Source organism: Periplaneta americana, chromosome 3 (assembly GCF_040183065.1).
Source record: "Periplaneta americana isolate PAMFEO1 chromosome 3, P.americana_PAMFEO1_priV1, whole genome shotgun sequence".
NCBI lineage: Eukaryota > Metazoa > Arthropoda > Insecta > Blattodea > Blattidae > Periplaneta > Periplaneta americana.
The window spans coordinates 122,284,093-122,306,711 of NC_091119.1; the positions used below are offsets into that span (position 1 = coordinate 122,284,093).

General features: G+C 33.9%; 1 protein-coding gene across 1 annotated transcript in view; it reads left to right on the plus strand.

Moving 5' to 3' along the window:
• LOC138696483 (beta-galactosidase-like) overlaps positions 1 to 22,619 on the plus strand; it is a 77,875-nt gene that overhangs the window by 46,933 nt on the left and 8,323 nt on the right. The window contains exons 2-8 of the mRNA XM_069821500.1: positions 5,026 to 5,210; positions 8,872 to 9,022; positions 11,628 to 11,691; positions 16,222 to 16,316; positions 16,395 to 16,575; positions 17,165 to 17,386; positions 21,845 to 21,963. Coding sequence (XP_069677601.1) covers positions 5,026 to 5,210; positions 8,872 to 9,022; positions 11,628 to 11,691; positions 16,222 to 16,316; positions 16,395 to 16,575; positions 17,165 to 17,386; positions 21,845 to 21,963 — 1,017 coding nt within the window. The remainder of the gene's footprint in view (positions 1 to 5,025; positions 5,211 to 8,871; positions 9,023 to 11,627; positions 11,692 to 16,221; positions 16,317 to 16,394; positions 16,576 to 17,164; positions 17,387 to 21,844; positions 21,964 to 22,619) is intronic.

Below are 22,619 nucleotides of genomic sequence, written 5' to 3' on the forward strand. Positions count from 1 at the left end.
AGTAGTAGTGGTAATAGTAGGCCTAGTATTAGTAGTAGCAGTAGTCCTAGTTTTTGTAGTAATAGTAGGCCTAGTAGTAGTGGTAATAATAGGCCTAGTATTAGTGGTAATAATAGGCCTAGTTTTGGTGGAATTAGTAGGCCTAGTAGTAGTGAGACCTATTTAGTAGTAGTGGTAATAATAGACCTAGTAGTAGTGGTAATAATAGACCTAGTAGTAGTGGTAATAATAGACCTAGTAGTAGTGGTAATAGTAGAAGTAGTAGTAGTGGTAATAGTAGGTGTAGTAGTAGTGGTAGTAGTAGGTCTAGTTTTTGTGGCAATAGTAGGCCTAGTAGTAGTGGTAATAGTAGGCCTAGTATTAGTAGTAGCAGTAGTCCTAGTTTTTGTAGTAATAGTAGGCCTAGTAGTAGTGGTAACAGTAGGCCTAGTATTAGTGGTAATAATAGGCCTAGTAGTAGTGGTAATAGTAGGCCTAGTTTTGGTGGAATTAGTAGGCCTAGTAGTAGTGAGACCTATTTAGTAGTAGTGGTAATAATAGGCCTAACTAGACCATCAGCTATATTTTCACTAATTTCTTTGCATATAATACAACCAAAAACTAGAAGTACATACTTTACAAAACGGAAATTACATGATTAATTCATTTATTGTGAAACAAAACAGTTTTAGACAGATATAGTCTGAGGATTTTCTTATGCACTCTGCTATTATAATCCCCTGTAATATGATGGCACCTAACCCTTACATACATTTTTGAAACCAACCTTATAAACCTGATTAATGTGTTTCTGGAAAAACTTTATCCAAGAAATATTCCGACAATCTCTAAACACATTCAAAGGAGGAACTGCATTTGGAACATTATTTCAAATATTAAGATATGTATGCTTTCCTGAGCATCCTACAATAGTAGCTATGTTCGAACAATTATTTGCAACGCAGTATTTCACCATTTTCTTATTATTTTCCTTCAAGTGTACTTATATTTATTCGTATTCCTCAATAAACATGAACTGCTCGTTCTCCCGGCGAAGCAACAATTCCCTTTAATGGCGGCCGAACAGCGGTTCAATTTTGTACGCGAAACTAGCGCCGTTGGTGTCTTTAGTTATATATTACAAACTCTTTGTTACTTACCGCACGTGTGTTGTAAGCACTGCCTGCTGGATCGTATCCTATAGCTGCAGCCATAGGATTTGATCCAGCAGGTAGTGGTTGTAAGTTTAACTTACAAGGCATACCAAGAACATCGCTAAGGTTGTTAAAAAAAACACGATCGGCCAAAAATGTTGTATTCAACCAAGGCTTCTATACTTAGAAGCCTTGGTATTCAACATTATCATGGTTACTAAGAAGTTAAAAATAAATTAGGCATGTGTTAAAATATAGTAGTTTAATTTCTGTTATTTTCAAATGTCGGACATTTTTTAGTTTTTAGGAGGTGTCCACTATTGAGAATTTCACTGAAAAATAATTTCTTGAAGGTTTCATTTCGTTGAGATTGTATTTCATGGGTTGATAAAGATGCGAGTCTGTGTTGAACCCTAACATAATATTTTTAATTTTCTGAAATCCTTGACCCTTGCATTTATCGTGAACTTAAATCATGGGTCAGTAGAGAGAGTACAAATGCCAACGAGTCGACAGATAGCGTGAACAAGTTTTTACAATACTTCCTGAATCAGTTCTGTTTACGAATACAAATAGATTACTAAGCATACGGTTCCTGACCTTACTGAATCTGCACTGAGATCTTCATATCGTATTTATTATAAATCCTAGTGCGGTTAATGGTGTAACTTACGAACGGAAATAGAAGTCTTAGCCTAAACAGTATTTGGTTTTTAAACTTAACGCTAGATAGATACGTGGTGGGACCCCAGTAAGGTGGGCTCAGCGTGACACTAGCAAAATTAGAGATGTTGAAGCATGAGAAATATAAGAGGCCATTTAAGAAATCTTCATTTCCAGATGTGCTATCTACAGCGTGCAGTAATTTATTGCAGTTAACATGACCCGAGTCACAGATTTTTATAAGAAGTCATACTCATGACTCTCCTCGCTACGATGACGACAATGGTGTTGTGATGGCGATGTTTACAACATTATTATTATTATTATTATTATTATTATTATTGTTATTATTATTATTATTATCAGCTATTATGGATAATTCCATAGTCTGCTGTCAAAAAATCTGAAAGTTAGAATTTATAAAACAGTTATATTACCGGTTGTTCTGTATGGTTGTGAAACTTGGACTCTCACTTTGAGAGAGGAACAGAGATTAAGGGTGTTTGAGAATAAGGTTCTTAGGAAAATATTTGGGGCTAAGAGGGATGAGGTTACAGGAGAATTGAGAAAGTTACACAACGCAGAGCTGCACACATTGTATTCTTCACCTGACATAGTTCTTCTTCTTCTTATTATTTGGTATTACAGCCCAGGTGGGCCTTAACCTCCTCTATGGCTCTCTTCCATCCTTCTCTATCCATCGCCAACTCCCTCCAATTCCTTATTCCTAATCTATTCACATCCACTCGTACACAGTTCCACCATCTTGTTCTCAGTCTTCCTCTTAATCTGGTTCCATCTGGGTTGTTATTGAAGACAATCTTCACTTTCCTTGTTGTTTCCATCCTTGTGACGTGTCCCAACCATCTCAGTCTTTGACATCTTATGTGCGCCTCCAAATCCGATTCCTTGTACAGTTCGTATATCTCATTATTATATCTGGCTCTCCATCCATCCACTGTTTCAATTGCTCCGAATATCCTTCTTAAGATTTTCCTCTCAAATACTGCTAGTTGTTTGCATGTATTTTTATTCAGAACCCATGTTTCTGTACCATATGTTATAATGGGTCTTATTAGGGTTTTGTAAATCTTGATTTTGATTTCTCTAGATATTATTTTATTTTTAACAATTGGTAAAAGTGAATAATATGCCCTGTTAGCCAGATTTATTCTTCTTTGTACCTCATTCCTTAGGTCATTATTTGCTGTCAATATTGATCCGAGATATGTAAATTCTTTTACTTTTTCAAACTTGTATGTTCCCATTTTAACTTCCTTCACTTGATCATTTTGTCTTTTGGTGACTGACATAAATTTAGATTTCTTTGTATTTATTTTAAATCCCAGCTTCTGTGTTTCCTTATCCAATGCTATCAAGGCTTCTTCAACGTCTTGTATCCTTCTTCCGGTGATGATGACATCATCCGCATAGCCTAAAATCTGTTGTGTCTTATTAAAAATAGTTCCATTAATTTGGACTTCTGATTTTATTATTGCAATGTGTAGGGCTATATTAAACAAGAGACGTGCCAGCCCATCTCCTTGCCTGGTTCCTTTCTCCAATTTAAAATTTTCAGTTGTGATCTTTCCTAATTTCACTGTTGCCTTTGGTTCAGATGATACAATTCTGCATACATTTATCAGTTTCCTTGGAAAACCGAGTTGGTGCATGTGTCCCCATATTGTCCTAAGTATTAGATTATCATATGCAGATTCAAAATCTAAAAAGAGGCAGTGTAAATCGATGTTCTGTTCCCAGCATTTTTCTGTCTCTTGTCTCATTATGAATAGCTGGTCCACCGTCGATCTTCCCGGTCTGAATCCGCACTGATAGTCCCCTACTATTCCTTCCATATATGGTAACATTTTTTTATATAGGATGTTAGTCAAAATTTTATAAACTGTACACAGTAAAGTTATTGCCCTATAGTTCTCACATATCATATTATCACCCTTTTTATGTATTGGAACTATCATCCCTGTTCTCCACTCCTCAGGAATAGTCTCGGTTACCCATATCCTTTGTATCAAATATAATAGAAACATTAAATCCAGACTTTGAGATGGGCAGGGCATGTAGCACGTATGGGCGAATCCAGAAATGCATATAGAGTGTTAGTTGGGAGGCCGGAGGGAAAAAGACCTTTAGGGAGGCCGAGACTTAGATGGGAAAATAATATTAAAATGGATTTCAGGGAAGTGGGATATGATGGTAGAGACTGGATTAATCTTGCTCAGGATAGGGACCAATGACGGGCTTATGTGAAGGTGGCAATGAACCTCCGGGTTCCTTAAAAGCCAGTAAATAAGTATTCTGGATAATTTCAGTTTAGTTCGTTATAATCTCTGTTATAAGATTTTTATGTAACATTAAGATTTTGACATCAGAAACATGTACTTTATGCAAGTCTATTGACTGCTAATTATTATTACAGTATTATTATTATTATTATTATTATTATTATTATTATTATTATTATTATTATTATTATTATACATTCATTAATTGAAGTGGGTGTAAGTGCAAAATTGAAATTAGTTATGTTAATAATTAAAATATTGTACTTTCAATTTTATTGAAATTGCAAATTTGCTATATAATCAGTACTATGAAATTTTATCAGAATTTAAAAAAGTGAGCAAAAATCATCTTTATGACACAAAATGTCTTATATTTTTATTACTATTTAATCATAAACAAATATGTGAAATTTAATATCTCAATAATTCTGTTCAATGGTATGAATTTATTTGTTTTTTTAAGTCTGCAGATTCTTTTTATGTAAGTTTTATGGCGGAAAACTGTAGCCTCATTTTTGCTCCTACATTTAGTCTGTTTCAGCATTTTGTTTCGCTGGACACACAAGCAAAATATCCAGTGACATAAATGATAAGCGTTAAATATTTATTTTCTGTAAAAAGTTTAATAAGAGTGCGTGTTTCCCTAAGACGTAAGGAAAAATGATGTGTTATTATGTGGGCGAACAAGTGCTCATAGCTTTTAGGGTATGAGTTTTAGGACCTATATTATTGTTTGACTTTTTTTTTGTTTTGGTGCATAGTATCTCCTCTCAAAATACGGCACTTTTTAACACCCTGTATATATACATACATAATAGAAACTATTTTGCGTAAATATATGGACGAACAGTTGTAGGGCCTAACAGAAAATAATGCGCCCGAAAAGTGTCATCGGGCTTAGCTGGATTGATTGATTCTTGTTTCAGCTTTCAGTAGCAACAGTAGAAGTGGATCGCTCCTTCAGAATTGATTATGATAACAACCAGTTCCTTTTAGATGGAGCTCCTTTCCGCTATGTGTCCGGATCTCTGCATTACTTCAGGCTGCCCCGAGCTTACTGGCGCGACCGTTTGCGCAAGATGAGGGCTGCAGGACTCAACGCCGTCTCCACGTAAGTTCGCAGCTTGTATTACAGTTGAAATAGTAAGTAGACAAAATCAGTCAATGTATGCTAGTTCGTAAGTACTTTCCCTTGAATTGACAGTTTAATGCGTACGAATGGAATGCACGATGGACTTGACAAAGACCTAACTGCTAAAACCAGTTCAATAGTCTCATAAAAAAGAGAAGCTGGAAGAACAAAGAAAGGTGTGAAGTGAGAGAAGGAGAAAAACGGAGAAGGAGAGGAAAAAGAAATGTTGCGGGAGGAAAAAAAAGAAGACAGCGGAGGAGAAATTTACTAATACGAGTAACAGGCTACACAACTACAGGGTGATTCACAATTCAACAGCACTTAGGGAGCTCTTCCTGTGGACCAGTGGTGACCAAACTGGGTATCGTGATTACATCGTGTAATCAAAGCTATTCATACTGGCAAGGGGAGTTTCCTGTACATTGCTCTCTGTCTCGCTCACGTACTGAAGGTAAACAGTGTCGGGACCATGTCACCCTACAAACCTTCTGTCTCTACGAGCAGGAACAGAAGGTTTCGTATAGAATGGGAAGAGAAATTTATTCCCTATTCTGTCGGAGAAAATGTAATATGTTGCTTTGCTCAACGGTTCAATTAGTAGTAGTATATAGAAACGACATTACAGGGCATTACGCTGAATACATAGGCATAACAGATATTATTATTATTATTATTATTATTATTATTATTATTATTATTATTAATCAGCAAGTGTTACCATTTTTCTTATATACGTGTCTCAATATAGGTATAAGCCTACATCTTCCCTTGAATATCTCCATTTTAATTTCTTTTTTAATCTTTTGATGACTATTATCAGTTATTTACTAGTTACTAATTTAATTATGATTAATAATAATAATAATAATAATAATAATAATAATATAGAGAAACTGATTGAATATTACGTGCTAGCGTAGTACCTAATGAAACGAGCTATTAAACTCCAAGAACTGAAATCAGCCTTAAATCATCGTCATGAAGAGAAAGATGACATAAATGTAAGGAAGCCAGCTATCTAGTGGCGAACGAAATAGCTCGTTCTCTTAAGCCTTCCAACGAAAAAGAGTTTTATAAAAGCGTAATTATCAAGGTGGCTGAAATAATTTATCCAGGGAAAGTTGTTAATTAATTTTGAAAAACTGCGCATTTCTCGACTAAATATCCAGAAGAGAATTCAGGAAATTTCTGATTGTGTTCATGAGTAATATTTATAAAAAGCAAGAACATTTGTATATATTTTTAATTGCTTCTTGATGACAGTAATGGCATTACTGATACAGCAAAGCTTACTATTTTTATTCGCGCGGTTGATGAAGAACTCAATGTTAGTGCACGAATCACCACTGGTTGTAGTTTTCATGCCATGTACCTCTCTCCCGTCTCCTTACTTCTTAGACTGTCTCTCGCGTGTAATCACTGCCGTTCGAGTTTTGGTCACCGCTGCTGTGGACTGTGTGGAGTAAAAGAGTATGTGAAATTAGCCTATATCCGATTTCAATAGTATGTTGTTTATTTGTAAAAATGTATTCTGTCGCATTGTAAACAATGCTTGTTTTGTAGCTTCCTAAATAAAAAGAATATAACCTATGTTCACATGGCATCTTGTGCTCAAATAGTCAGCCGACCTGGGTGGCGCAAGCCGTAGAGGCACGCAATGACTCTACGGCTTGGTCCGAAGGGTTGTGGGTTCGAGTCCCGCCTCGGGCATAGTGTTATGTTTGTGTTAGTTTAGGAAAAAGAAACAGAAAAAAGAAAACAGCAATCTTTAGGAAAAATGGCCTCTGGCCGGTAAAAAGAAAAAAATGTACAGTGAATAAAAAAAACCGTTGAAAATGTTGATTTCTACACATTGTGAGATACTTCTTCTGTAATATTAAGATTTAAAAAAAAATCCGTAGAATTGGATCCTTAAGTGCTGGTGAATCGTCGTGACTCATCCTGTATAGGAGACAGAGGTTGGAGGGGGGAAAATAGAAAACAGAGAAAAAGGCTGGTGATAATGGGAATATAATAATAATAATAATAATAATAATAATAATAATAAAATAGGAAGTCCTGAATGATCTTTGGTGTAATACAGTATTATATTCTGGGATTAGTAGCAATATCAAAAGTCGTCGATGTTTGCAGATAAGTAGTTACCAGTAGCCACTGTTTAATCATCCTTTGCTGTTTATGCTGGCACAGAATTTTCTTGTACATTATAACAACCACCATAAGTTATAAACGAAGCTAACGCGGGCTCCTAAACCAGTTCTTCTAAAGTAGGAATGGGTATAAGGGTGGGGAGATAAATATGATCAATTTCACTTCTTCCACAATATTTCGACGTGTTTGTATCACATGAACTTGGCTTCTCTTCCGCTTAGAATGTACAAATCTAATGCGGCATGTCATTACATTAAACATTTCAAATCAAGTCAAATACGCAATATTGGCATTCCTATGGTCATTATGGCTTAGCACTCATTATAGATAATCGCTTATGAGTTCTAGATCGCCTATCAGTTTGGCCAGGACGAGTCTGTGTATAGTAGGATGAATACCAGTCTATTACGTACAGTATAAACGTAGAGCAGTTACGAGATGATAGGCTGCTAGACGTTACGCGCAATATTTTCATCAGGTTCATTTTCATTTTAGAAAAAAAAATGTTCACGACATAGTGAATTCAAAGATTGCCAGCATATTAGCTGCGAAATTATGCAAGTTAGGAGGCTTGTCATTAAATGATAGACCTATTTAACTCTGCTGTTTATAAAGGTTGAGTTGCAGCCTTGTTTCTCCCACATTTCTGTCACACACTAACTCAAAATTCTCTGCAACTATTAGATTCACATAGTTTTAATACCTTACATATTATTTTCGCAGCTTCTTTTTGGTACAACATCTTACACTAATAAGACGTATCAGTATGCAAAATTTGAAGGTCCTACGCAACCTTCCTGTGTTGACTGTTTCCTAGTAAGACATGATTGAAAGTAGTTGATTTGCTTTATGGTATAGAACGTTCATTTCAGACCATGTCGGAGACACATTATTTGCTTCTGGCAATATTTATAGCAACAACAATGCATCCTCAGGAAACATAGTAGTTAGCACAAACTATTGTAGGTACAATTTGAGGCAAGCTGGGAAGATGTGATATAAAGGAATTTACAATTTGTAAAATTTTGTGACATATGCACCATATTTGAACATGCAGATATTGATCTTTTAACGTAAAATGTTAAATAAGCGGAACTTCTACGGATTTATTGTCCCTTTTCTTGTACTATGATGACGTCACTCGTGGTTTCATGGCAACAGAACTGTAAGTAGTTTTCCACGTGGCCAGTCTCGCTCTTTTCTCTGTTTAATGTGCCTAGAAGTTTTCTACACAAATTATATAAATATTGGGTATATGGGTTAAGTAATATGTATATACAAGGACACCAATTAAATAGACTGCAGAACAGTGTTAAAGAAAGTAATTATATTGTATATTGCATTTTATTACTTCGAGTATAGACGTTTCACACAGTCATTGGAATTTCATTAGATTTTCTGTCACTTATTTGTTTCCGGATATGCATCTAGCATGAGTTGAAATATTTAATTAAACATACGAAGTTTGTTTGTTCTTATTTCTGAACAGTTACGTAGAATGGAGTCAACATGAACCAGAACCAAACGTTTTTAATTTCTCTGGCGAACTCGATCTCCCGTACTTCATCCAAGTGGCACAAGAAGAAGACTTGCTGGTCCTTCTCCGGCCTGGGCCTTATATCTGTGCTGAGCGAGAAATGGTGAGATCATATTTTGAAGTCGGAAGCCAATTTGGTTTACAGTTTGGGGGCTATATATTAAAACAGAACATAACTTAACTTACATTTGAAGGATTGTGATGACCTTAGCTGACATGACTTTAAATTTATTTCTTTAGTAAGCATGCACATATTCACGTAGAAGCTTTTAGCTTTTGCTGCGTCGTCCACACGTTCCGATTTCAGTCAGCGAATGCATTCGTTTGTCGTTCATTCGTTGTTCGTTCACTACGTGTGTACGCACCTTAAAATAAATGTATGGCAATCTTTTAAATATATATCTCTTAGATCTTCAACTTCACATCGGAATAAGTTTCTTAGGTATCTTTTAGAACGTCCTTTTTCACATGATGCAGATACACGAGATATTTGTATGTAGTAGGTATCCGTGATTATAAAGCCGGATGTGACGTCAGAAGTTATGATCCAAAGCTACATAATGCATAGCAATCAAGTCCGTAGTAGCTAGTAAACGAAAATGTTTGCTTGATTGTTGACTTGTTCACTAAACAAACATGGATACCTCATCAACGATTGGGGTTATGAAATCTGAAAATGCTTTGGAAGTGAAATAATGTAAATATAATGTAGAATAACACGTTAACTTTGAACACTGACATTGTTAGTACCTTCTGTACAATGTTTTAAACATTATTGTAATACAGTATATTAAGCCCTTATCTTTTCCACATAACTCGTAATGAAACTGCATTAGGACACTGACTTCTTAATTCAGTGCTGCACCGTGATGTCATAGTTTTTAGAAAAATAGTCTATGAAGAAGGCCATGTTTCAAGCATACATTTCCGAAGCTCCCTAGTGTGTAGTTTACAAGTCACCTAGTTGCTGGTCACTAGTGTGTAGTGCAGACTTGAGCTTTGAGACACGGCCTAGTTTGTATCAATATACTGTACATCGATTATGTCACGTCACAGTTCCGGTAACATGGCCGCCACTGCCGTTGAGAAGGCATTTTACGTGTTTGAATTAACCAAAACGAATTCTGTCGAGATTCCAACTTAGCGAAAATGTAAATAAACGGAAAATTCGAATATGTGGGAATGAAAATTCTAGAGCAACAATGGAATATGTGCGGAATTTTCCAGTGGTTAATGTATTTATGCAATGTCCTACAGAAAGGTGTATAATCCCTTCTTTTAAAAAAAAAAAAAAAAAAAAAAAAAACATCGTTGCAGGAGCTTCTTATCTCGACATGTTCATTAAGGGTGGTATAAGTGAAATTATTATTTTCTACAATTTGTTTAAGGTAGAGACTTCATATTTTGCACACTTCGTCACCTTCCTATAAGTATTTTTGCATATAAGTTTCATTATGATCAGATGAATGGTTTTTTTAGTTATTCAAATAAAAAAATCCATATTTTCAAAATTTATCTCTTTCCACAAAATTTAGATCTCATGTATGACTTTTTATGGCGTATCTGATATTGTTAGAAAAGCACTAAGTAGGCCTATCCAGAATTTTAAATTTACGTCTTTAAATGGAGCGAACAATTTTTAAAGATATATATTTCAAAATTTAAATTGTTGGTGTCCATTAAATATGTTTTATTTCTTAATTTCGAAAGAACTCAGTTCATCAAAAAATGTTACTGTGTTTTGTTAACCATAGTATATATAACAAGAAATAAAATTTTCATGTTCCTAGCATCGAAATTGTGGGAGCCTTTACACTTTGAACATAACGAAATGTGCTGAAAAAGTGTGAGAAAACAACTTGTAAAGTTTGCATGGAATTCAAAATCCAGGGTATAGCCATTTAAATATGGTATAATTTGTATGTTTGCAAGCGCCACAGTATACTGAAACTTGCTCAACATATAAATGAGAGAATGCGGATTCATTTTTTTTTTCACGAAATAAAAGCGATTTTTCTTTGAAAATGACCAAAATTTCATCTGTATCCTCCTTTAATTTATTTATACCTCAAGTGCATGAAGATAGTGAAAACTTCATTTTTCAACGTAAGTTAGAAATTAGATCATCTCGATAGAGCTCTTCCTCAACGCTGGATTGGTCGTGCAACAATAATTATTGGAAACGAATCATTCACACTTTGGCCATCAAGAAGCTCTTGACCAACACCTTGTGAATTTAGTCTATTTGGGGATCTATAAAAAACCGAGCCTTCATTCCTCTTCTTCCTAATAATCTAGAAGACATGTAAAATCACGTCACAGCTACTGTTGAAAGTGTTGAAAATATGTTACATACGTTTGGCAAGAATTAGACTTCCGTCTTCATATATGTCGTGTGTGGCAGGGTATACATATCGAACATCTGTAAACTGTTGGAAAAACTTCAAGCATGTATATACTGAGCCATGTAAGATGATTTTCGATATCTTAAATATTTCTGGCCCTATAACTTGTTGAAGTTTTCTATTTATTTATAATCACTCAGTATTTTCATTACTCATTACAATTTTCTCCTTTTGACACTAGAAAAGAGATATATCAAGAGTTATTATGTGTTAATGATAGTATAATAAATATATGACATAAGGTATTCAGATATTATATAATACTTATTTTAAAGTCTGTACAACATAATCATTGCTTTACAGGGAGGCTTACCATCATGGCTGCTCAACAAGAATCCCGATATGAAACTTCGTTCAAACGATTCAAGTAAGTAATTAGTGTCTTATAAATAAGTGTTGGTACCTACAATATATTCATATGTTTAAGGTTGAAGACGAGTTTGATTTTTAAATACATATGACAAAAAGAGAATTAAATAGATTTTCGTAAGAGTATCGTCTGACGGATGACTAGGCCTATGTCTTCAAGAAAACAAGGTATCAACATAAATTTCTCTGAGTACAGGATTTATTTTCCTTCCCGGTCCCAATCTATCTTCATTTCCATTCTCATACTCTTTTTTTTTATATTACCGCTTTTGTCATAGCCTAACTTGTACTAAAAACTTATGAAATAAATAAATAGATGGATAGATAAATAAATGTATGTTTGCATATATATATATATGTATATATAACTAAATGAATGAATAAATATATGAGTGAATAAATGACTGAATGACTAAAATAAATAAATAATTAATGAATGAATAAATTAATAAATTAATGGATGAATAAAATAAATAAATAATTGAATGAATAAATAAATAAATAAATAAAAAATAACTAAATGAATCAATGAATAAATAAATTTATGAGTGAATAAATGACTGAATGGATAAAATAAATAAATAATTGAATGAATAAATAAATGACTAAATTAATGAATGGATAAATGAATTAATTAATAAATAGATGAGTGAATAAATTAATAAAATAATTAAAGGGATAAATGAATGAATAAATGAATAAAATAAATATATAAATAAATAAAAAGATAAATAAATATATAAATGGATGGATGAATAAAAAATTAATAAATTAATGAATAAAATAAATGAATATATAAATAACTACATAAATCAGGGATGCAAAACTGGCGAGAGAGGGGTGGAAGTATGGGGAAAACGTTGGTTCCCCGTCCACAGTCCACCGGCGTTGAATGACGTCTCTGTGGCCCGTACGCAATCACATAACACTGAATATAAATCCCCTCCCCTACCAAGTCAATGACGCGGGAGTGGAAGGAAGGGGTGAGTGATGAATTCCGCCTTATGATGTATACCACAATTGACGCCCATTTCTGCAAGCCTGACATAAATGAATGAATGGATGAATGAATAAATTAATAAAATAAATAATTAATTAGATAAATATATAACAACATGAATGAATGAATAAATGAATAATGATTACTTGCTTACTTATGGCTTTTACGAAACCCGGAGGTTCATTGCCGCCCTCACATAAGCCCGCCATTGGTCCCTATCCTGAGCAAACCTATCCAGTTCCCACCATCATATCCCACCTCTCTCAAATCCATTTTAATATTATCCTCCCATCTACATCTCGGCCTCCCTAAAGGTCTTATTCCGGCCTCCCAACTAACACTCCACATGCATTTCTGGATTCGCCCATACGTGCTACATGCCCTGCCCATCTCCAACGTCTGGATTTAATGTTCCTAATTATGTCAGATGAATACAATGTGTGCAGTTCTGCGTTGTGTAACTTTCTCCATTCTCCTGTAACTTCATCCCTCTTAGCCCCAAATATTTTCCTAAGAATCTTATTCTCAAACACCCTTAATCTCTGCCCCTCTCTCAAAGTGAGAGTCCAAGTTTCACAACCATACAGAACAACCGGTAATATAACTGTTTTATAAATTCTAACTTTCAGATTTTTTGACAGCAGACTAGATGACAAAAGCTTCTCAACCGAATGATAACAGGCATTTCCCATAAATGAATAATGAATAAAATAAATAAATAATGGAATGAATGAATGAATGAATAAATAACTAAATGAATGAATAAATAAATAAATGAATAAGTGAATGAATGAAATAAATATATAATTGAATAAATGAATGAATACATGGATGAATGAGTAAAATATGAATAAATAAAACAATGAATAAATAAATACATAAGTAAATAAATAAATACGAGCAAATAAATCAATAAGTAACTAAATAAATAAATTCGTAAGTAAATAAGTGAATCAGTAAATACGTAAGTAAATAGGAAATTAAATAAGTAAAGGAATAATCAAACAAACAAATAAGTTTATTTATGCATTTATGAACAAATATATAAACAAATCTGTTACCAATTTCAATGCCCTCTTGCTCTTCTTCCTCTACTATTTTCGCTTTTTCTGTTGTTATCATTACTATGACTTCACTGAAACTAAATAGTCTGTTAAATTTAGAAAATAATTAAAATATCAACATCTGTCAGGTGTTTGGCCATTTTCTCGGTCCGTCCTCACTGGCGTGAAGGTTGTGAGCCAACGTTAGACATTCACCTGATCATGCCCCTGATCATGGTGCAGTGCCATCGCTTTACAAGATATACGACAAACACAAGCCAGACACACAATCCTTATGGAAGAAGATAAATCTCCAAAACCCTATCGCAAATCGAACCCGGGCCCGCTGCACTTGTAGATACCAGAAACACTTCTGATTGTGTCACACTGAAGAAAAAAGTTGTGTCCCATTTTCCCTCCTACGATAGTATTGTGATGTAGCTGTTATATATATATATATATATATATATATATATATATATATATATATATAGTGTATATATATTTATTTATTTATGGACACACACACACACATATATATACATATATATATATATATACATATATATATACATATATATATAGGCCTGCAATTTTACGTATGGAACCTGGCATGGTTTCTGTGGAATAAAATATACTGACTCAGCGAATTGGCTCACGTGATAAAACACTGGACTTGCATTTGGAAGGTCCCAGATTCAGATTTCAGGGCCGAGCAATCTGATCGGAGTTTTTCGTGGTTTCCACGATCATCATGTCATTTCTGCCACAGAAGATACAGATGACGCAAGATTCCAATCCCTATTGATAGTATAAGGTTGATTGGCCGATGGATAGCAGCAATCCAACAATATATCGCTCCAAACACATAGTCGACAGTTGTGAAATGACCTCGAAGCTAAGTGACTATAAATTAAATCTAAGATTATACAAAGAGCAATACACAAATTTTCGGACTGCCCTGAATGTAGGCATCACACAGGACATAGTAAACGAAGCAGTTATCTAGAATTGGGAAACGCCTGGAATATATACAAAATGCATCACTCGAAAGGTAGAGAAGAAGACTAACCATAAGTTATATGCCCAAATTCTTTTCCGCCATTCTTCTCCTCCCAGTCCCTTTCTTCCAAATGTTCCAATTCCAGGAAAAATCGCAATAGATCCTTGACATGTTTGCACAAAATCGTGTATATAAGCTCAGTTCTTAAAAACAATCTGACGCTGTTTGATAGACTGACTCACAGGCATGGAAGCAATGATCTTCAGTGATACACGCATGTACGTTTAACGGTACAATAAATACAAATGCAGTTCATATTCATTGTACCTTGTAGGCTTACTTAGGCCTATATACAGAGACACACAAAACACTAGCTCTTCCTGACTCTTATATGGTAGTGAAAGTTGAAACTTTTACAGGCAAAGATGAATCCAGATTTAAATCCTCAGAGATTAAATTGTGCGAAGAACAACAGAATACAATTGAATCAGTCATTTTAGAAACCTTGGCTATAAGTTTTACTGCAGCTTATAAATATTGGATTACGTTCTTATCTTTTTAGGGTGAATTTTTCATTTGAATTTCAATATTTCTAAATATTTGAAAGCAACCTTTAATTATATTTAAGAGCACCAGGATGTCCTAAAGTTGGTGAACATGTGTTGTTTCTCGAATACATGAAATATTTGCTGCAAAAATTATAGTAGTTTGTATTTATTTTGTGTGAAAGCTATTTAGTATATAACGTATTTTGTCCTTCATATTACAAAATGAAAAGAAAAATTCTAAAAGTTTCAAAGTGAAAACACTTATTTTGTTGAAGTCCCACACTACAGCTCCTCAGGTGCGTCATCTTTTCTTACGACTAGACCAGGAAAATATATCTTCATAAAATCGTTTTGATTTCATCCTATTCAGCGAAATACTTTCGTGACATCATCGCTTAAAAATAAGGTGCACATGTTCACTTTCTCATACACACGTCCAAATACATGTATTAATGTCAGAAACACAATAGACTCGTTTGGCTAAAACTGGACTTGCGTGGTTCCACAAATAACCGATTTAATTAGTCACACTTGAAAGAAAGCATTCAAAGTAACCCCAATCTCGGAAAACAATTAGCAACATACAAAACGAATTGAATTGAACATATAAACCGAATGTTCAGATCAAAACTGCTCGAATTAATAAAGAAATATACTCCACATGAATCAGAAGAACAGGGGAGACCAATGAAAGGGCTGACAAATGACTTCTAAAGCTGGAATAGGTCAACAGTGACTATATCTGTGTTGATGATGATGATGATGATGATGATGATGATGATGATGATGATGATGATGATGATGATGATGATGATGATGATGATGATGATGGTGGTGGTAACTTTCAGAGTGTTAGCATGAAATATTTTTATTATACATAAGTAATGATATGATAGGAATATTTGGTAGTCTAACTCTCTTTCTTTTCTCACAGCCTACATGGAATATGTGGAACGTTATCTCAACCACTTGATGACCGTTGTACAACCTCAGCTATATGGAAATGGTGGCCCAATCATTATGGTGCAGGTAAAAAGTTGCAGTAGCTTTTGTATTTTGGGAATTTTAGTGTGAAAATATATACTAAACTTGCTTATGTTTAAACAGATTGAAAACGAATATGGCAGTTACGAAGCATGTGACAAAAACTACACAGCACAGCTTCGTGACATAGTGAGCAGCTTCGTGAATGATGCCGCTGTGCTATACACTACAGATGGGGGCGCCGTAGGCTACCTGCGTTGTGGGAAGGTTCCTGGTGTATATGCAACTGTAGACTTCGGTTCGGGTAAGAAGCGTGTTTTATTATTTCTAAAATAAGAAAATGATTGTGGCTAAAGAAAACTTCTTATGGACTTAAATGTAAGCAGTACATATTGTATTTGATCTGACTGTTTCGTCACTTTGCAGTGGACGAATTTTGACGAAACTTTTTACCAGATATCTAAAATAAGGCTAAGTGACCAATTACTATATTCTTAACAAAGCGAGGAATAGTCAATACATATTCTTTATTGAAAAATGTAGTATTTAAATTAAAATGCTACATAGTCTTCACACACAAAAAAAAAAAAAGTTCCCTCTACGAAATATAAAATAACCCCTTACTCATAAAGAATGCCTATCTGCAGGAAAAGTTGCATTACTTTCTTAAATCTATGAAACTGTAAGAACAATTTCTTTTGCACCTTTATAGCTGACTCAGTTTAAGAAATTTTTTATGCCACTTTAAGTATACAATTAACGAAATAACCACTGCAATTAGAATCACTACTTTTCTTTCTAGTTAACAAAATAGTAGGTTTAGATGTTCTTCCTGCAAGAAAAATGTCTGGAAATATCCATAAGCAGTTGCCGCTCTGCACACACATTTTCAGGAGGTGATGTGAATGCGGCATTTGCGGCTCAGCGAATATACGAACCTCGTGGACCTTATGTAAACTCTGAGTTTTATCCGGGCTGGCTGACACATTGGGGCGAGAATCTTCAGACAGTTGGGGCCGACGGAATAGTAAAGACGCTGGAGGAGATGTTGACAGTCAATGCTTCTGTCAACTTCTATATGTTTTTCGGAGGCACCAATTTTGGCTTCATGGCAGGTAGGATCTTCTTATATAGAATGTAAATATAACTAATATTCTAGATCGTAACTGTGGACAGTGTGCAATTTATTTTCTCTCTCCTTCTATTCTCACTCCATGTGTACTTCTGTCTTTGTCCGCCCAGCATTATTTCGAATTCTTTCAATAAAACAGGTGTTCATCCTAGTATTACACATTAGTGAACCAAAATGAAACATGCATGCATTTTAACTTAAAATATCACACAAAATACCGAACTACCTCTATAGTATAGAAACTCTCAACATTTTTAGTCCTAAAGATATTGAATAAGTTTATTATTATTATTATTATTATTATTATTATTATTATTATTATTATTATTATATTATATTATATTATATTATATTATTGTTATTATTATCATCATCATCATCATCATCAGTCGGCCTGGTTGGCGCAATTGGTATAGCGCTGGCCTTCTATGTCCGAGGTTGCGGGTTCGATCCCGAGGCAGGTCGATGGCATTTAATTGTGCTTAAATACGACAGACTCATGTCAGTACTTTTACTGGCATGTAAAAGAACCCTGCGGGACAGAATTCCGGCACACCGGTGACGCTGATATAACCTCGGCAGTTGCGAGCATCGTTAAATGAAACATAACAGTTTTATCATCGTTATCATTATTATCATTATTATTATTGTTATTAACTCCATATGTAGATGAAATTATTGGGGATCATCAGTGTCGTTTTAGGCGTAATAGATCAACTATTGATCAGATATTTTGTATTCGACAGATAATGGAGAAAAAATGGGAGTATAAGGGTACAGTGCATCAGTTATTCATAGATTTCAAAAAGGCATATGACTCTGTTAAGAGAGAAGTTTTATATGATATTTTTATTGAATCTGGTATTCCCAAGAAACTAGTTCGATTAATTAAAATGTGTCTCAGTGAAACGTACAGCAGAGTCCGTATAGGTCAGTTTCTGTCAGATGCGTTTCCAATTCACTGCAGGCTAAAGCAAGGAGATGCACTGTCACCTTTACTTTTTAACTTTGCTCTAGAGTATGCCATTAGAAGAGTTCAGGATAACAGAGAGGGTTTGGAATTGAAGGGGTTACATCAGCTGCTTCTCTATGCTGATGACGTGAATATGTTAGGAGAAAATCCACAAACTATTAGGGAAAATACGGGAATTTTACTTGAAGCAAGTTTGGAAGAAAATCCCGAAAAGACAAAGTATATGATTATGTCTCGTGACGAGAATATTGTACGAATTGGAAAAATAAAAATTGGAAATTTATCCTTTGAAGAGGTGGAAAAATTAAATTACCTGGGAGCAACAGTAACAAATATAAATGATACTCGGGAGGAAATTAAACACAGAATAAACATGGGAAATACCTGTTATTATTCAGTTGAGAAGCTTTTATCATCCAGTCTGCTGTCAAAAAATTTGAAAGTTAGAATTTATAAAACAGTTATATTACAGGTTGTTCTTTAAGGTTATGAAACTTGGACTCTCACTTTGAGAGAGGAACATAGGTTAAGTGTGTTTGAGAATAAGGTGCTTAGGAAAATATTTGGATTTAAGAGAGATGAAGTTACAGGAGAATGGAGAAAGTTACACAATGCAGAACTACACGCATTGTATTCTTCACCTGACATAATTAGGAACATTAAATCCAGACGTTTGAGATGGGCAGGACATGTAGCACATATGGGCGAATCCAGAAATGCATGTGGAGTGTTAGTTGGGAGGCCGGAGGGAAAAAGACCTTTGGGGAGGCCGAAACGTAGATGGGAAGATAATATTAAAATGGATTTGAGGGAAGTGGGATATGATGGTAAAAACTGGATTAATCTTGCTCAGGATAGGGACCAATGGCGGGCTTATGTGAGGGCGGCAATGAACCTTCGGATTCCTTAAAAGCCAGTATTATTATTATTATTATTATTATTATTATTATTATTATTATTATTATTATTGTTATTATTATTATTATTATTATTATTATTATTATTATTATTATTATTATTATACTATACTTTGGTTCGATCTAAACTTGAATATGCATCTGTAGCCTGGAATTCCATTACTTCAACTGATTCGGTGAAATTGGAAAATATTCAAAGAAAATTTATTTCCGTGTGAGCTTTTCGATTTATACCCAATTCCTCTGACTTTAAATATGAGATTACCTGTAAATATTTTAACTGTTGTAGTCTTTATTCTAGACGTCAAAATCTTGATTATTAATTTTTTTTGCAAAGTTATCAAAGGTGATATTGATTGTGAGTCTATCATAAACACTATCAGCCTTCGCATTCCTGCAAAGGATTTAAGATTTAAAAAAAATTTTTACAACAGAAATTCAAAATCTCTTTCTCCAGTCTGTAGATGCATAAAATATGCCAATTTGCATGGGAACAATTTAAATCCTTTTAAAGAATAGTTTTGTTTATTAGTATTTACTGTCCTTGTTCTCAATTTTATTTATGTTTGTTTTTCTTGATTTAAGATATTATTTTATTTATTCTTGCACCTTTGTATCTTCTGTTTGTGTATTGTGCTGTAATTGGCCTCTGACTGTTGTTCAGCACACAAATATAAATAAATAAATAAATAAATAAATAATTAAATAAATAAATAAATTAATTAAATAAATAGAATAAATAAATAAATAAATTAATTAATTAAATAAATTAAATAAATAAATAAATGAATGGATGAATGGATAAATAAATGGATAAATAAATGGATAAATAAATCGATGATGCAAACAATATCGAAACTAGTCAGTTAGGCAACATAACACCAAAAATGTATAATGTTGACACAGTGAAGTCGTTATTTATTTATTGATTACATCAGTGATTATAATATTATCTGAAATAATACATATCACAAAAAGTTTGTTTACATTTCCAGTGTTTTTTGGATTTATATTCTACACCGGTACTTATATATGATGGGTATTTAATGTACCTCGTAACACAGTTGTTTGTTGTTTAGTCAGCTGTCCGAAGACAGGTTTGAACCTCATAAGTGACACCAGTAAGGCATCACTCATGAGGTAACTAAACCAGGAGGTAATGGGATAGGGTGGCCAGTTTCCTTCCCTCTTCATTGCATACATCGCTGACTAGCTAGCTACATATTACACTGATCACTTAATCAGACTTCAGATGTATAAAAGTAATTATTGTTCTTCCTCTGACACATATCGTCAAGTGACATTTACTGCCTGATAATATCAGCCACAATCTCTATCAGAGTTAATACAGTTAATATTTACAAAATTTATAACAATTATAACTAAATACACTTAATGATTTTAATGGTTCGATTAAAGAAACCCACTAAAAAGTTGAAAAAATATAAATGTTTGCAAACTCTTTGTGATGTAGGCCTATACATATTTACAACCATTTCTAAGAAATCGCAGTCGGAGTAGGCCCAAGGGTAGAAATACAGTATCACCCTCGGTTGGGACAAGCAATGCATGGGCAAGATGGATATGCATTTGGGCAGTGGAGAGAATGTCAAATTCTGGTCGTTGCATTAATTCAATTAAAACATTAACCTTTTCAAGCGTTGTCGTTTATGAACACAAAGTAAAGTAACTAAAAGCAAGCAGAACTCTCTAAAAAGACTCGTTTGATTTATGTACTCAAAGGAATTTAAAACTATTATAAGCAGTTGACCAGCTAATTAACAAATTTACAAATTGAAGATGTTTATAACTTGAGTTTCTTCTGTAATATACCGTATATAGTGCACTGACGCAACAGTGAAACATTTACAATTTATTACCTGTACATATTTATTATGACAAGAAGAACTTTATAACTGCCAAGAATAGACAGAATGTTGCTTTCGCCACATAGAACTACTATGTTCATATTCTGATTCCACCATTGTTTATTCTACTGTCTTTATCAGTTAATTAAAACAATGAACTTGCAACCCATATTAAACTTTCATCGTTTCATTAAAACCTTTAGAATGTGCTATTCTCTAAAAGTCTTGAAGTAGTATAATATGTCTGTGTTTAACAATATTTCTTACCATTTCAAGAAATAGGCTAACATAATATTACTGATTAAATTGCAAACTTCTTTACAGTGTTAATATTTAGTATTTACCTTGCTTGACTAGTTTCGAAGTCTTGTTCTTCATCGTCCAAAGCCTAGACTAGGTAAATACTAAGTAATAAGACGGTAAAGAAGTACCATCATTGATATATAAGTGTTAAAAGTGTGTTTATAAAAATGAAGAACCATAACATATATTAACTTACATACGGTATTCAAAATACGCTGATTTTTTTTAGAACATTTACTTAATTATCTGTGCACACATGGTTTTATTTGCAAAAGAAAAATGGAAATTTGGTTACATATAAAACATAGAAATTTTACACAGTTTGTTAAGGTATGATCGTATTATTAGACCTACATAATAAAATTGTGTATTTGTCACAGGTGCCAACTATGGGGACAAATACCAACCACAGCTCACATCTTATGATTACGATGCCCCACTTACAGAAGCAGGAGATCTTACAGATAAATATTCCGCTATTCGAGAAGCAATTGGCAAAGTAAGTCTATGTTATCTCCTTCAGTTCCCTTGCAAGTTGTGATTACTTTAACTGTATAAAATAACAAATGTTTGAATTTGGCTTACTGAGTAAGAAAATAAAATGTAATTAAGAAAAAAGCAGTCCTTGTCAGCACATGTGTTAGGGAGAAAATGAAAGTTCTGTAGTAAATATGGGAAAGTGCAACGTCATATTAATGTATACATGTAAGTACATGAAAATATTGCTGCCCTATTTCGTACCCTGATAACACATCACTGTGTTTTCTTTCAATTCTTCTTCTTGTTTGTATCAAAGCACTTTCATCTGTGCCACTTAGAATGTTACTTGGTATAAATATAAGCCGCATATCGTAAAAAGGTTTTTAGATAGACAGACAGACAGATAGATAGGCCAAGCAGAGAGTATGGACAGGAAGTAACTGTAATTTTTCTTCACTCGACAGCCTCAGCCGTATTTCCTCATCTGAAGGAAGAAATGACAAGAATTTTTATGACACTTAAAAATATCAATTGCCTTTGGCTGAATTTGAAGCCGTGAACTTCGGACCAGTGGCAAGCATTGCAACCACTCACTTATCAATAACTGTTTTGGACCAGGTTTTTAATTCAGCATTAAATCGGTTCGACTTTTTCATTGACCAATGGTAGTGATGT